At 34.2% G+C, this 16,624-nt stretch overlaps 1 protein-coding gene across 3 annotated transcripts; it reads left to right on the top strand.

Annotated features, from left to right (window-relative positions):
* Window positions 1–3,960: 3,960 nt before the first annotated feature.
* LOC111032848 (protein grindelwald) lies at window positions 3,961–16,327 on the top strand. Of its 3 annotated transcripts, none has more exons than XM_022313312.1 (5): window positions 3,961–4,284; window positions 4,592–4,761; window positions 10,985–11,035; window positions 11,158–11,339; window positions 13,792–16,327. In XM_022313312.1, exons 2-5 carry the CDS (start codon window positions 4,605–4,607, stop codon window positions 14,137–14,139), a joined length of 738 nt encoding a protein of 245 aa, XP_022169004.1. In that variant the 5' UTR covers window positions 3,961–4,284; window positions 4,592–4,604; the 3' UTR covers window positions 14,140–16,327. The 3 variants fall into 3 exon arrangements, with proteins under 3 accessions (XP_022169004.1, XP_022169002.1, XP_022169003.1); XM_022313310.1 differs by having other exon boundaries at window positions 3,962–4,284; window positions 4,589–4,761; XM_022313311.1 differs by lacking the exon at window positions 3,961–4,284 and having other exon boundaries at window positions 4,371–4,761.
* Window positions 16,328–16,624: the final 297 nt, after the last annotated feature.

The raw sequence follows: 16,624 nt of genomic DNA, 5'->3' as shown, positions 1-16,624 counted from the left end.
ATAAGCAATTAATACTTCAGTGTTTAGGTATACCGTGGAATATGGGAACCGAAGAGAGGGACTACAACGTTTATGATCTTGCGCGGAGCGATCCATGTTTATTGTAATGATATTCATTTTTACAATAATGATTTATGTTTTTTATTATTTATATTATTTTTTTTTATGCTTTCAATAATCGCAGACACTATGATTTTCATCTCGTAACGGTGAGGTTAGGTAACTTGCATATTTCTGTACACTTGGTGACGTGCTGTGACAGATTCACAAAATAATTGTGCTAATAATTTTGTGTTTAAGTATTTGAATTTTAAGTCGAAAATACTTCATTGACGTTTTGCTACAATAATAATGATACAAACATATGTAATACCATTGATTATAAATATACTAGTATTAATCAATAGTAACAAATACACTAATACGTATAAATATATAATACATAATATATTTGGTTATTGATTGGAAAAATTTTGATATTGAACTTAGACGATTTGGTTAGTACATCGTGATAACTTTTTTGATCCACGGTAGTGGAATAACATGAAAACTGCGTGTTTTACTGCAGTTGAAACATTATATTCCTAGTCCGTAAAGTCATATAGTATAGGTACAAGACCAAAAGTTTCGTTTTCACAGATAAAGAATTATTTAACAATAAAATAATATATAGTATATCATCAACAAATTTCTCAAAACGTTCAAATTTTATCAATTATTTATATGAAAGTATTATACTATTATACCTATAATAGGTAATGCTAGAGAAATCTCATTCTAGATATTACCTTTATACTATAATATGTATGATTTCAATTGCATTTGAGTTGCGAAAATTTTTATTTTTTATCAATCACATCCACTTATAATTTTTTATACTGAGCGGCTACTATATTGTAGCCAATTTTTGTTTCAAAAATTAAACTAATTGTCAAAAAAAAAATGTTTAAGCCAATTTTTGAAATAATTTTGTTGATAATGGTTTTTGTTCTGATTCAAAAACGAATAATCGTAGACTTGGCATTTAAAAAAAAAAATTGTTTATTTGTGCATTTTTAGGACATGATGACATTTTCAAAATTGTTCTAATTTTTTTTTAATAGACTTAGGTATGATTGATAAAACTCTTATTTTCAAGTTTGAAAATGTAGTACAAGATTCATCACAAGTTTTCTTTCAGTGTGTATCAAAAACGTATAATTATAATTTATTTTATTAGCGTTTGAACACTTTGAAGTTTAAATGTTGACAAAATTCGTCAAAATCATGAGTTATTTTGTAGATGTACGTGTTAATCTGTCAGGTCGCACCCGATTAGAATTTTTTCCATCGTATACAATATTATTTATCATTGAATTCAAGTTTAACAAATCCATTACAGTGACCTACTCAATGACAAGGGGCGCCGTGCACTTGACATCTATAATTATACAGCAGAGCGGTTATACCTACTTGACCGCTTTTAGATTCTGAGCGGAGCGATGAATGTATTAGTTTTACGAAGATGTGTTTTTTTCTGTAAGTCATTACCTTTTGGAGCAGTACAAAAATGTTTAACTTTGACGGCAGTTCCTAGTAACAAATTGGTTGCAAAACTAGTTCATACTTTAGCATTAAGGTAAATTCCAGTACTTTTAATTGAAAAAAAAAAACAAAAAAATGTATGAAAAAGCGAGAATTAACAAAACCGAATGCTTGTATTTAGCATTATTAGCTCTTATTATAGACATGGTATAATATTCAAAATATTTTGGCTCTTTTTGTGCTTTTTATGGATAGTTTTTTTCGATTAATGTATGATACGATTCGTCTAGTAAAAAAGCTTGAAAATTAAAATTGTCCATAATTTAATTCAAAAATATGAAAAATACAGTTACAATTATTGTTTATAAGCGTTTAAAATTTAAAATTTTTATGAAATTGTTCATATAATGACAATTTAAAAGTTATTTTGTATTTAAAAATGTATAACATTTTTTATACTACCACCTAAGGTTATATAAAATAATTTGCAACAAAAGCTTAAAATTGTATTTTTAAAGACATTATAATGTTTAAGATTACAATATTGAAAATACATACATTAAAAATATTTATTACTATTTTATTATTTTTACATATTTAAAATACTGAGTTCAATGCAACCATAGTAGAATATTATATTATTATACCCTCTATTAGTTTTAAAAAAATGATCAAATTTCGTTGATTCTACAGGACAAGATAATTATTCCAGTAAAGTGCATTTTCGTAGATAAAATGACATTGGTACCGGGTGCCTTAACCCTACATGGGCAGATGGGCTAACCGAGTAACAGACCGTCTCCGCCATGTAGAATCGTTTTTCATTAGTACTTATCAAAAAAATTATTACTATTAATGGGGGACGGAGTCGCCAAGTAGACTAAGGCGTCGGTTGCAACTTGCGCCGTCGCCGGTTCGAACCTCGGTCACGGTGGGCACTTTTCTCCGGGCAGGCACCTGTCTGGAGAGAGAGGCCGCCATCCCCCAACTAGACATGGCAGAAACCTACGGATGCCCAATCAAAATTCTGCCAAATGGGCGTCCTACTCCTGGACATAGTACCATACGAAAAAAAAATAAATATGATTTATCATTGAATTCAAATGTAACACTTCCCATTTCAATAAATACTGGATGACAGGGAACACTCAATATCTACTATACAGCAGAGCGAATTCCCCGGTACTTATTTTATTTTTTTTTACTCGTTTAGAAATTTATAAAACATCTTTGAGCTTATAACTCAAGCATTTAAGGCTTATACTTAGTTATTTTAAGTACTTACGCATTTTTTAATACTATGTGCGTGTGACAAATTACCGATTTTTTATTTGTTCCTTATGTGACTTATAATGCTGATAAGACGGTAGCGGCACACGCGCATATGTACCGCATTTCTTACACACGAACCACTCCGCGGAAGCAGTCCGGGTCGCCGATCGGTATATTATAATAATAATAAAATCGGCGTTAGACTTTCTGGAACCGACGAGGTAGCCTTGACGACGTAACGCGTCAAAACACACCATAACGTTATGTAGTGTAGTTACGTGTTCATCCTGCCTTCGCATAACACATTTTGTTATCAATTAATAATGTATTACAGCGCGATAATGTGGCTCGTCGTGTAATTTTTCGGATTGAAGATAAAATCTGCAGGATAAGCGAACATCTTAATTTTTTGTATTTATATTATTTAAGCCATTATATTATTAAGTTAAATGTTCAATGACAAATCCGATATTTTCAAAATCGTTTCAATATTGTTAATTTTTTTTTATAGCACGTTAAATGGGGACGGACTGGCTATTTTTGGTCCAAGGTGCGAAATTGATTAGGGGCCAGTATTTTTGTTTTAACTTCCTAAAATAGGGAAAGAGTTCCATACATTACAATTAGAGTTAAATTTAAGAATAATGGCTCGACAGTGGTTAAAAGAGCCCGGGGCGCAACTTGGACGATATAACCCTGGGCCAGTCCACCCCGACCCCGACAATCACTATGGAAAATATATCTAACGCCTAATACTTAGTGTATTGTGTGTCCGAAATTAGTCTGAAAAACATATCTTGTAGCAGACTTTTAACGTGAAAACGTTGATGGTTCTCGTCGCCCGATTGGCGATTTCGAGTGACGCCGAAAAATGTATTTTGTAACGATTGTTTCGTGGTTAACGGATAAAAAAATAACGAAACAAAAGAGTAAAAGACCGGAGCGGAGCGAGCCGCTTGGCAACATCGCGGACCGTCACTGCCGCCGCCGCACCGAAAACCGGTCTTCGGTCGTTACAGGTGTGGTGCGCGTCACGATGGACAGGTACCAACGACAGTGGGGGCGCAGAAAGCGAACGGATGCGGCGGTGGCGGCGGCGGTGGTGGTGGAGTAATTGTTGGCGGTGGTTGTGGTGGTGAGGCGGTGCGCAACAGTAACGACAACGTCGACTCGGGAAAAAGGTGAGTCACTCGGCCGCGTCGCGTGTGTGTATACCTGCGCAGGTTGCCCGGTGAGCGGCGGCGGAACACCCGCTGCCGGTGGGGGAGTACCGAGTGTAGCGGCCGTGGTGTGTATACACACGCGAAAACATTCCTCTACAACTGCTACGCCGCTGTCGCTGCCGCTCGTATCGCACGACGATATAATATTAATAATAATATTATGGTTCGGCGGGCCTTTGGCGGGTTCCATCCGACTACAGATTACCTCCACGGCACCGCGGTTCCGCAGCCGCCGTCATTGACCAGAGCAGCAGTAGGACGTTAGGTGAGCAAATCCACGATAATATTATTGTAAATTTTTTTGTTGTAACGATTTCGCGACGCGGCTAAACCGGTTGGTCGGCTGTGGCGGCGGCTGAGGTACGGTCGGAGCGCGCCAAAAGCGTTGGTTCCCGCCAGCAGCCGTCGTCGGTTCGGCAGTCGGCACTCGGCCGCGCACGACTTCCGACCTCCAGCGACGATCGCGACGACAACGATACGATTTTTGTACCAACCCATCTTTAATACTCGTGATACGATCACCGTTGTTTCATCACATTATCGGACTTACAGTGATTTTCCGATTTCAGTAGGTAGTCAGTCGTCATGGCGGGCTTGTCGCTTAGGAAGCCGTGTGGCGAGAAGGAGTGCCCCGAGTACCACATGTGCCAGGCCCACGATCTCCAGTGCTACCCGTGCCATTCGTACTGCAACGAGACTTCGCACAACTTTGACATCAAAATATGCCAACAACAGTGTCAAGGTATGTATCATCTAGGTATATAGAGCCCTATAATTTGATCTCGTTCATTAGACTTACTCGTCGTTTTTTTACGTGGGAGCTACTCACATACGTGGTATTTATTTTAAAAAAGTGTACTATTTTCTTCGAATCTTCAATTTTCGAATGCAACTGTTGAACTGTTACGTATTACATAATGATAGGTACGAGAGTTTCTGACCGTATACCTAATCTACCTACGACTAATATGAGTATACCTAAATTTTACGTTCCCAATACCCGTTAATGCTATTGTTAAACCATTTTATCCTCAGCTATAATGGAAAATTGAGCGTATTAAAAGAATTTACTCAATGAATAGGAAATTCATATAATCGAGGACTTCTAATGTATATAATATGTACCAAACTTCAAGTTTTTTTAGTAAATATTTATTAGGAAAATATCATTATATTGCAATACCTTCATCTTTATAAATCCAAGACCAATAACAACTTAGATAATTACTATTATATATGCTTTATAATATTATATTATACATAATACAATATGAATTATAAATTGCTGCGTTATAGTGTTGTTAAACTTACTGTTATGTATTATTATAATTATTCGCTGGCCGACCGCAGCAGTCGTTTCTGCGAGCGAGGTCAACCGCCAAACGTCGCGTTCTTTCTCGGAGAAGGAACAAATTAAAAACCCACTTGCGACGAATAGACGATGGCGCGCGCGAGGGGAGGACCTTATTTCTTTCGCACCGACTTTCTACTCAGGAACATCGTCTATAATATTCGCCGTATTTAACCACACGCATGTGTAACATTACTTTCAACAACTACCTCGTTTCTGCGAATATTCATTAGTCCTGCGGTCGACCCCGTCAATATACAGCACGACGCTTTCTATGTACTTTTAGGTACCTGGATTACTGTATATTATAATCATAATATTATATTCCGTTTATGCACCATGAGATATTATGTTTATTGTACATACGGTTTATACTGTTCCTCACAAGATTTGTTGGGCGCGCTTTCAAATGTCTCTCTTCAATATACATTGTCAAATCGTTCCGTCTTGTACCATATATTCTGTACACATAATTTTTATTTTCTAAAAGTTGTTTTAGTGATATGCGTATACGACGTATAGGTACGAGCCGATCTAGTCAACAACGCGTGTATAGGGCCCGATGATAATGACGATGTACGTGATCGCGGTGTAAATAAAAATTGAAAACAACACATTCTTTAAACGATGGTCCGTTTAAGACGGGTTAAGGTTTTTTGTTACCAACGAGTCCTGCTCGTGTTGAAACGGTCTCCTTTCTATTATATAATAATAGTATATATAATATTTGAACACAGGTAGAAGACAATAAGCGGCCATATTCGTTTGATGACCATAGTATTACCTGCAAGTATTCGTATACGCGAACGATTGTAATGACACACGCGCTGTAAACTCATATTTTAAATTGTTATTAAATTAAAACCGTATAATAATACGAGCAAATAAACAAAAAATAGAAATAACAATCCCGAGTCCGGATTCTGTGCGTAAATCAGTACTAGTATATGTATAGTATGAGTATGTATGACGCAGACCTCGCACCATGCAGTCATATATTATACAGGTGTACCTATTATACTATGATAATAATATATATATATATATTTATTTAGTAGCGAAGCGAAATTGGTCGGTGGTCCCGCTTTGTTATAGAGTTTTGTTGTTTTTTCTTCGATGTCCTTGGAATACGATTCGAGGGGAACAATCCCGAGAAGAATTCGGTACCTACCTCTGCAGTATTGTTATTTGTTGTCTGTTGGGTAATAAATAATGATTTATGGCACCTGCGGCTGTATACAGTGTTCTAGGTCCAACTCAATCTTAAAATGCCCCCGCAACTGTATACATATATTATATAGTCAGTATATGGAGAGGAGCGCTCTCATATATCAAAAACTCTTTGGTAGGATACCGAGGTAACCCATCGTCGCACGCTTGGAATTAACTCAATACCATTGTAGACACCGTGAAAAAATTCAACCCGTTTTTCGGGTATGATGACTCCGCCGCGCCTGTTGAATCGATAATACGAGTATGTCGTCATAAAGACTCGAAATTTTCTGTGCAGAGATTATTAATTTTCGTTTTCATTACCCCGATCGTGGTCAAAGCGGCATAATATTATGTTTTTAATTTGTTGTCCGTTCTGTTTTTTGTTTTATTTTGTTTTATTTTTATTTTGAACGACATTATATTATATTATACCTAGGTGCCTTTGTAATATCATCAATAAATAATAGTATAATGTGTCTGCTCAACTAGAATTAATTTTCGTCAATACGATTATTGTAACTGCACTCCTATTTTATGCGCCATTTATTTATTTGGGTTATAAGTTTATAACGTATATGATTTTAAAAACATGGTGGTGGTCTTTTATCCTTTCGTGCATTATGGTTCTATATACTTTATGTCGTGTGTCTGTGTGCGTAGTATGACTTATATTTTATGGAATATTCTGACCATTAGCCAAGGCACTAACCACTACACACTTTCCCCACAACCCAATACCCATACACAATAATCATCGAAGGTGTGTGTATTTTTTTTTTTGCAACAAAATTGTTTTTAAGTGTATTTCGTCTATAATATATGTGATACATATATAGTATAGTAACGCATTTTATAAACGGTAATAAATATGTTTCATCGTGAACTCCTTCGTCGCAAAATATAACGAAGTTTTTATATTTCAGTCATTTTCGTAGAATTGTTTTTAAGTGAGGGTTCGTACTAAAAAAGTCACTGCCGTCTGCGGTGAATTAAAACTAAAAGATAAACTGCATACTATATTATTTAATTCATACACCCTGTAGGCAAACACATGCAGATTAAATTTTAAATATTTTATATAAATCTATTTACAAACAAAGTAAAAAGCAATTAAAAAAATTAATATTATTAAAGAAGAAATAAAAATTATTCAATTATTGACTATTACAATAATTTAAAATATTGTTTATTGGGCTATTTAGGACAACATTTTGTTCAAACATTTGACTGCGTAGAAAGTATTATTGGTACGTGTGTTCGCAGGTGCAGTATAAAATTTAATCTTATACAATAATTCAGGACACGACAGAATGCTATAGCTTTATAAAAGGAAAACATTTTTTGAAACTAAATATAAATAAAGTTTTCTTGTCAACGAGAGAAACTAAAAGAATAAAGAAAAATGTTAAGATTAGCGGTGATATGCACTAAAAAAATGTAATATTATATTAATTTCAATTATAAAATTGTAATAATTATTAAAGGTTTTCAGTATTAGAATATGTATTTTACACTATTCTATGTATATTTTTTAAATATGGTGTACCGTGTACCTACGTCCTACGTCCGTTTTGAGTCATGCAATATTTTTCACTCCGATTCTGCGAACCGTGAATTCACTACTACATAATTGTTTTCGGATGTTCGTGATAATTTTCACAAAGAACTCTAGATATACAACTTTAGACGACATCAATAATTAATTCATTATATTCATTACCATAAATCAAAACAACAAGTTTCATAAACTATTATAAAATATGCATTATTATATACTCTTAAACCAAATAAAAGGTTATTTTTTTGCAGTATAATGAAAAATATAAATCTTGTTTTATAGTTAGTTAATTTATTGTTTTCAATAAACCTACCAACAAATAACTGAAATTTGAAATAACTAATAAGTTTTAATTTTGTACACAATTAATAATATTATCTAAAATTATCACCATGATTTATCTATATGACTAATATGTAATATACAACATAACCCCATTAGCCCCACGTTGAGAATATCGTATTTGTTATACTTATACTTGTAAATTATGACATGTAACACGACTCGAGTAAAAAATAATATTTACAGATATGAGGTAAAAAATAAAGCCTATGCTTATCAAATAAATTAAAGTCATGTAGGTATAGGTACACATACCGGAAACTAGATTTTTCTAGTATTACTCGCATACTGATATCAGCTACCCAGTAAGAAAAGAATTTGAACGTTTCTCGAAATCCGTTGCCGATTAAAAAATGTAATATATATCGTTTATCTGTGATGACGAAACGTGTTTTCCTTTACTACCTATGAATAATGATAATGCTCTATCGACGGAAGAAAACACGTAATTTTCATGACATTTCACTACTCGGATCGACTGCATTCTTATGATTTTGGACTGACCAAATCGTATATTTTGACATTTTTTCGACCAAATTATCAGATATATTTTATTATATTATCTTAATTCATTATTTCGCGACTGCGTCAATCAAACATTTTGTCAACTTTAACACAATCTACATGTATACACCGCTATTCTTCTTTTATGGTTCCGACGTCTAAATTATTTAGTCACAACACGTGTACAGCTGCATGTTATTACCATATTGTATAAAGTTGTTACGAGTTGATTCATTGTGTCCGAAATTATAAAAAAAATTTTTACACAGCTTTGTTGTGCATAGCTCATGTGATCTAGCCCTATAGGTACTTTCACATATAATACAACATTTTTATATATATTTTTATATATTTTTATATAACCCTTTTATAGGCCGTGTACAAGCTAAATATGTAAATTTGAAACTGGATAAAACCTGGTGGGGATTATAATAGGAAAATGATACCCAAATTTAAGTAATAACTTATAAAAATATATTAAAATGATTATAACAATATTGATAATATTTAAAGGAAATAACCGGAATTATTTGTATTACGAATTTACTCACGTTTTGTCAAATTTCGCAGGTCGTGTCAGGCATCAGGCTGTCCGTATAGACGGCATATTATATCTGATATCATAGGTATCTAGACATTATATATCATAACTATATGTATACAGCGTCGGTGTGTTTTTTTATTTTGGACGATACAAGAAAGAAAAAACCCACCCCGTTAGGTCTACTATATGCTTTAATTTATTCCCCCGCCTGATTCCATCACAATGCCGTCTTCCTATATAATACACTTGCGGTACATGTCCAGTTATTCAGGCTGTGACTCGTGACCGTTGTCGTACGAGTATAATCATGTCTGTACAATTTCAGGTAGTTGACCCATACCTGTATGAAATAGTTGACGTACTGTGTTTATCGTACATGGATATCCGAAGTGATGATGTCTTCGTGTATATATACTTATGTGTAGGGAAATCAATCGGGTCGACTGTTAGTAAGTCGTGATGCCATGTATTATACACATACCGCATATTATAATATACTGGAGAAAGGGTGTTGCTGGGGCAACTATAAGCTCTAAATCGGCCAAACAAACGCAAGCACATATAGACACAAAGCAGTATAGAATATTTCATTCAGAAGTTTGAAACGTCTGTGCGGTCTTAGGATTTATCATAATTTCGTGTTTTTTAAGAATATGTGTTCTATATGTTCCTACTTACCCTTACACCTACTGCCGTAGCAGAACGTGCTTTATCAAATTCATTTTATCGTCTGTAGGTATATATATATATATATATTATTATGTTTTAAGTACGTGTTTTTTTTCACTCCGCGTCTGAGCACGTTATTAACTCGACCGTATACGTCACACATATTATATATTATGATGTAGGTATACCGCACGTTTAGTAACTTTTGTGCACGCCACTTCTGTATTGAGCACCATCATTCTTCCTATAACATCATACTATATTATGTCTCTATGTAATATATTATATATTTAGACTATATAACGTTACTAATTGCCGTGTATGTATACCAAAAGTTTGTAGGTATCAGAATAGATGAGTGATGACTTATATTACATACTATTACCTATTGTAGTATTTCTCATAACACACGATGCTTAAAATATTATCATAATATTATTAAGTCGGATTTTGGGCGGGCGGATGGTATAATGCTGGTCGTGGCGAAATCTGACACTCGTACCCGGAATACGCGAGTACCCGCGGCGCAGAGGACATGTCCAATAATAATAATAATTGTAAATTCTGCAAGATAATTGAATTTTTCTTATATAATGATGTCTCTATCATTACGACACTCTCGTCTGTCCCGGGGAGGGGGGAAATAGGCGCGTAAAATGAAATACTTTGTTTTGAATATAGGACGACTGCTCAGACGACGATTCGCAGTCGTCCGTATAAATGTGATTTATTCGACAGGCAACCGTATATTAATTTATCGTTTTTGAATTTTTTTTGTGCAGATTACATACATGACTACGTGAAGCATTACGTCAAGGATAGTAACATCCAAGGTAAGCGACTGCCTATACAGTTATAAATTTATGATAAACGCAGTTATAATTTAGCGTTTATACAAATCGTTTTCGAATATAATTAATAACAAAATGCAAATTGGTTTCCGATACGCGTGCAGATGTGCTACAAGAGTTGGAGACCCTGAAATCGTTGATAATTTGGTTGACGTTGCTGGTGGTCGTAGCAATCGTCCTAATGTCCGTCATGTTGGTGTTCATATGGAAACGCGAGAGGAAGATACCGAAGCTCAAGAGCGGAGCGAAAGATTCATATTTCAAAAAAAAATTGGCTTTCTTAAAGGTAAAGCGAAATACAATAGAATTTATTACGTACTATATTTTATATAGGTACCGTGAAAAAAATTAACGTGTAGGTAGGTACTAGGACACTAGGTAGATAGGTATATGGAGAAGTGAGAATACCTATACGTGATGAAGTAAAAAAACCATCTTTATTGTCTCCCATTATTTTCCCTCTGAAATATAATATATACCAACACGCTCGAGGAGGGTGTGTCGTGTTGTTATTATTCTATATTTCTCTGCACCGCATATAATAGGAATGTTTTTCATTCTGTCCGGTGCAGGTAATACTACGTGTTTCAAAATACATATGTGTTTGGCTGGGAGACGTGACGTTCACATCATTATACCTGCACAGAGAGGAGGCATATATCGTTGTAATTATATATACATTCGAACATTTCGAACCTATATACGTATTATATATTATGAAGTATCACGAAGTGCATGCATATACAGCAGGTGTTATGTGTTGCAGTAATCGTGTTTTTATGGTCTTTTGTAACGCATATCTGGATAATATGCCTCTGTAGGTATATAGCTTCCGTTCCTCTCTCGGAATGGGACCTATATAGGACTTCTCCCGATAATGGGTGGTCGTTAAATCGCAATTATTGTAGTTTCACGGCGGCGTATTTTTTAATGCTTCAAACGACGAATCGATCGAAGAAAAATGAAACTTCTCGAAAAATAATATTACAATTAAGTAGAATTCCAGTTTTGCCTTGAGGCGAATGTAGCACCACAGCGCAATATCGTCGTCGACGACAATAGCAAAAAATAACGAACAATATAATATAATGCCATCAAAATCGTGCGCGTATTACGATTTACGGGTACGAGTAAAATAATAATAGGTAACTGTAATATTAATAACGATTACAAGGTTTTATGCATTTCAATGCAGGAATACAATATTAGTCATATTATAATATTACCTATAAGAAATTATAAAATGTCGTGTTCGGTTACATACAATATGACGTCTTAGTCTTAGAGATTAGAAGGACGCGATCGGAAATGTAATAGAATTTTAATGTTGTACACAGTATAGTTATCAAAAATCACGTCTCGTTCTCTCAACAATTTATACATATTATTTATTTTAGCCGTCAATCGAATCTCGTCGTTACACTTCAATATACGAACAGTTTTTAAAAACATATTATTATACCTATATTAGTAATATATTATATACGTTAGTACTTAGTGCAACAATAACGATGAAAATATCGTTGAACCTATCTCGGCCAAAACTATTTAATAAACATCATCAAACATATTTTATAACATATTATGTGTCAACGTACACATAATATGTTTCACTTAAATAATGATATATTATTGTATTGATGCTCTCGTATCGGGATGTTTACGGTTATTATTGAGTTGTGTTTGCAATATAATACGTCGTTTCGATGAACAAAAAAAGCCAATGTAACGTATAATATTTACACATTGCGTATAGTATATGTATAATGATAATAATAATAATATTTCGAAACGCTTGCAGTTGTATAGGTATGGGAATGGGAATATAAAATGTAATTCATTAATATGTATGTCATACGTATATATATTATTATATGTAATGTGTGTACAAACTGTAGAATGCCCAGAGTCGTAGGCGGTGTTTTTTCAGTCTGCGAAATATTTAGCCGTAGAAATCATTTCTATATAGATCCGTTCGGATGAAAAAACTATATACTGCTCGTCGCCTCCCGTGTACAATTAAATTGCATTATATATAATATTATATTGTAATACATTGAAAGCTCTTACTCGATAAACAGTTCTGTATACAATAATTATTATCAAATAATATTTGCCTTTCTCAGCATATAGATTTCACCCAAACATTCGATTCCAACTGATCCACACGTGCCCTAATACAAATGTATCGAAATTATCTTGAAATGCTTTCGATTAATATGAGCCATGAGGTTCCATATTTGAAGCAGTATACACCGATTTTTATAAGGCTTCGGACAAAGTCAAGTCAACTAACAACCGTAAAAACCAACAAAGGCATACAAATAATATACTATGCACATTTCTGTATAAACAATAAATTAAAATCTTTCGGTATTTGTGGAATTGTTTTGGTTATACTCTCTTAACTTCACCCAATCACTAAGAGCATAACAGCATCAACTGTTCCGGATGGTATTATCTGTATTCTGATGACTTTGAAATCCAAAAATTTAGGTTTGTTATGTGGAGTGAAAAACCTAGTTCTAAAAATCTTCACTGTCTTAGATATGAATAATATGTATAATTTCTCGTCAAGTCGTGAGTTTTAAAATATATATTTATTCAAAATTAAGAAATGGCCAATCGGTAAACCTATATTTAAATACCATTTATATTTTCCTCGTACCTCAATAATCATTATCCTGTACTCGAATGTATTCTAATAACGGCCGTTTGTGTCTTTGTCGCATGCGCAGTTCAGGAACAACACGGTTAACACGGTGAGTGAGACGGTGGACAACAAGCCGTGGACGGTGACGGCGGCGGCGACCACTATGATGGCCGCGCACACGACGGACGCCCCGAAGACGTCGTCGGCAAGCTCGTCGTCCGGCCACCGGACCAGCCGCACGACCGTCTCGTCGTCGTCCACGTCATCGACCGACAAGCTGCCCTGCGAGGACGCCACGCTCGTGACGCAGGAGTTCACCGGCTACGACAACCTGGGGCTGTGCAAAGTGTCGCCCGTGCTGAGCAAACCGACGGCCACGATGAAGATGTACGGCGCGACCGACGTGGACCTGCTCCACCGGTACTCCCCCTAGCCGAGCCAGAGTTTCGGCCAACCGTAAGTCGCCGTGGCCGATACGACGTGTCGGATTGGGATATTATGTGTTTGACGGGTGGCGGATGCACACGAACGGAAAGACCGCCCGAATGATGGAGTGAGGCGGCCACCCGAAGGAACAAAACGCCGCTGAGTATACTACCCATATCAATATTATACCAGCCAAGGTGTGTAGACAATATTATCTATTATAATGTTATTATAGGTATTATAGATTATATTAATATAGATGATATTATAAATAATACTATAAAGTCTATATTAGATATTATTATCTACCATCTTTGACTTCCGGCTAACTAGTTGTTGCGTGTTGTTTTACACCGTGTCTCCCGTAAACACGACGAATACGACGAGTGCGAACGATTTCTATTCTGACCATTCGGTTCGAAATGCGATGAAATACAAGCCGTTTGGTTCTCATTCGTTGTGTTTACGCGTGCAGGATACGGCATCAATCCGCATTACACGTACGATATTTCGGTGTACGGTTCCACGGAAACTGATCTGAGAAACGTGACTTATATATTGTACTTGATAATATTTAGAGATTTATTTTGATTTTGCTCACATAAATGCATTTTTTTTAGAGATAGAGAGAGAGAGAAATGTAGCGTTTAGACCTTTGTGAGTGATATGTTTAGTAGTTTGAAAGATTCCGAAAACCGTTCCGAGAACGTTATAGAGGTAGTCTAGTTGGATAATGTCAATTTTGAAAATCTCGTTGTATATACAATATTTTTATCTCGATATAAAGTGTTGGGAAAATCATCTCACACATTATATATATAACGCGTTAATTGTAGTTTTTCATTTTTTTGTGTTTAATATTCGTTCAACTGTTATATTATTATGTTTTTTAAACGAACTGCGCACAGTATTATCGACGACGCGCGTATCGCGGTCCAAGTACTTAAATCTCGTTCTCGTTATTGTTATTGTTTTTTCCTTTCTTTAATAATGTAGGAGGTAGATATAAGTATTTTATTTTGTAACCATTATATACATTCTATTATATGACTTTGTTGTAGATAGTTATGAGTAAGGGTAATCGGTAGTGTTTTATGTATATGTACATATTATGTACGAGTTAAGAGCGTGGTATACGCGATTAGTGTATAAGTTAGATTTAGCGAGCTATGAAGAGGATGAAATAAACCTTTGATCAGTGAACCCCGTCCAATAAACTTTAACAGTTTTTAGATAATTTTACGCCGCTCTCGTCCATGTCTATACATGCGTATAGACACGCTGTCGGCGTAAAGTTGTAGGTTGTCGTCAAACGCCGTTCGTTTGACATTGTACATAAATATCATATTCTTAAAACCTTTTTTTTATATTATTGTATAAAATGTTTTTTGTTTATTATATAAATTTTTTTTTTACATATTTTATAAAATAATACCTATATTTCGTGTTGTACAGTATAGAATATAATGCCTAAGGCATACTCATGTTATAGAACGTTTAATTGTTGTTTAGACTTTGTGAGATTTTGAATATAATATATACGTAAAAGTTTAGATTCCACAACACAAATAACGCACATTATTGAAATGTAATTAGATAGGTATATTAAATATTAATTAAAATTTATAACATTACCTGTATTAGTATTACAATACATATTTTAGTAGGTACCTAGTTAAGTTAGTATTTTATGGTAGACACATCATATAAACCTACATAGGTACTACTTTATAATATAACCGAGACAATCATATCATATTACTTAAGTAGGTATATTATTATTATTAGGAGTGGATATTATATTATTATCAGTACGCCGTCGTCGTACCTAGATACCTATATTAAATAGGTACTATATTACCACATATTTGAATAATGTTAGATTGTAGAAACAAATTTTATTACAATGTATTAATATATATATATATTAGTGTTTATAAAAGATAGGCCCAATATATTATAAAATATTTGTAACGTCGTTGTGGATTTACAACTGTTTATGATTATCATGAAAAGTGTATCGAAAAGCAATAATTAGATGTAAGCATATTCTGTAGGCACCTATACGTGTTACGTATTTTTTGTAATTTTTTTTTTATAACGGCACCCCAGTCAAAGGCTCGGTGTCTATTTGTATTTTTTACATGTCATATTATTTATAAATGAATATAAATATATATAATATTCAAATAATATAAATGTATTGCTGTATTCCTACAGAACAATCTGCTCCTATTTATTTCATTTTTGTACTAAAAAAATAATCAAGCGACGAGAAAAAAATTATATTGTGATGCATATTTATAAATAAGATTTATTTTATTATAATTATCATTATTTTCTCCACTTTTTTTGTATTCGACTCAGAAGAGTGATTCATGTCTGAATTTGCAGTATTTTCCCAGGGAAAACGCCGAGAAAAAGAATCGTAAAGAAATTTCTCTTTTTCAAAAACCTCAAACTGTTGTCATCATAGTGTTTAAGGATTATAC

This window comes from Myzus persicae, unplaced genomic scaffold, assembly GCF_001856785.1.
Source record: "Myzus persicae strain clone G006 unplaced genomic scaffold, MPER_G0061.0, whole genome shotgun sequence".
NCBI lineage: Eukaryota > Metazoa > Arthropoda > Insecta > Hemiptera > Aphididae > Myzus > Myzus persicae.
Note: the sequence above shows the minus strand (reverse complement) of the source record. Positions and strands in the feature narration are given on the sequence as shown.

Coding starts and splice junctions, on each gene's coding strand:
- LOC111032848 (XM_022313312.1), top strand. CDS start 4,605: ATGGCGGGCTTGTCGCTTAGGAAGCCGTGTGGCGAGAAGGAGTGCCCC. Junction 11,036..11,157: donor CAAGGATAGTAACATCCAAG/GTAAGCGACTGC, acceptor ATACGCGTGCAG/ATGTGCTACAAGAGTTGGAG. Junction 11,340..13,791: donor AAAAATTGGCTTTCTTAAAG/GTAAAGCGAAAT, acceptor TCGCATGCGCAG/TTCAGGAACAACACGGTTAA.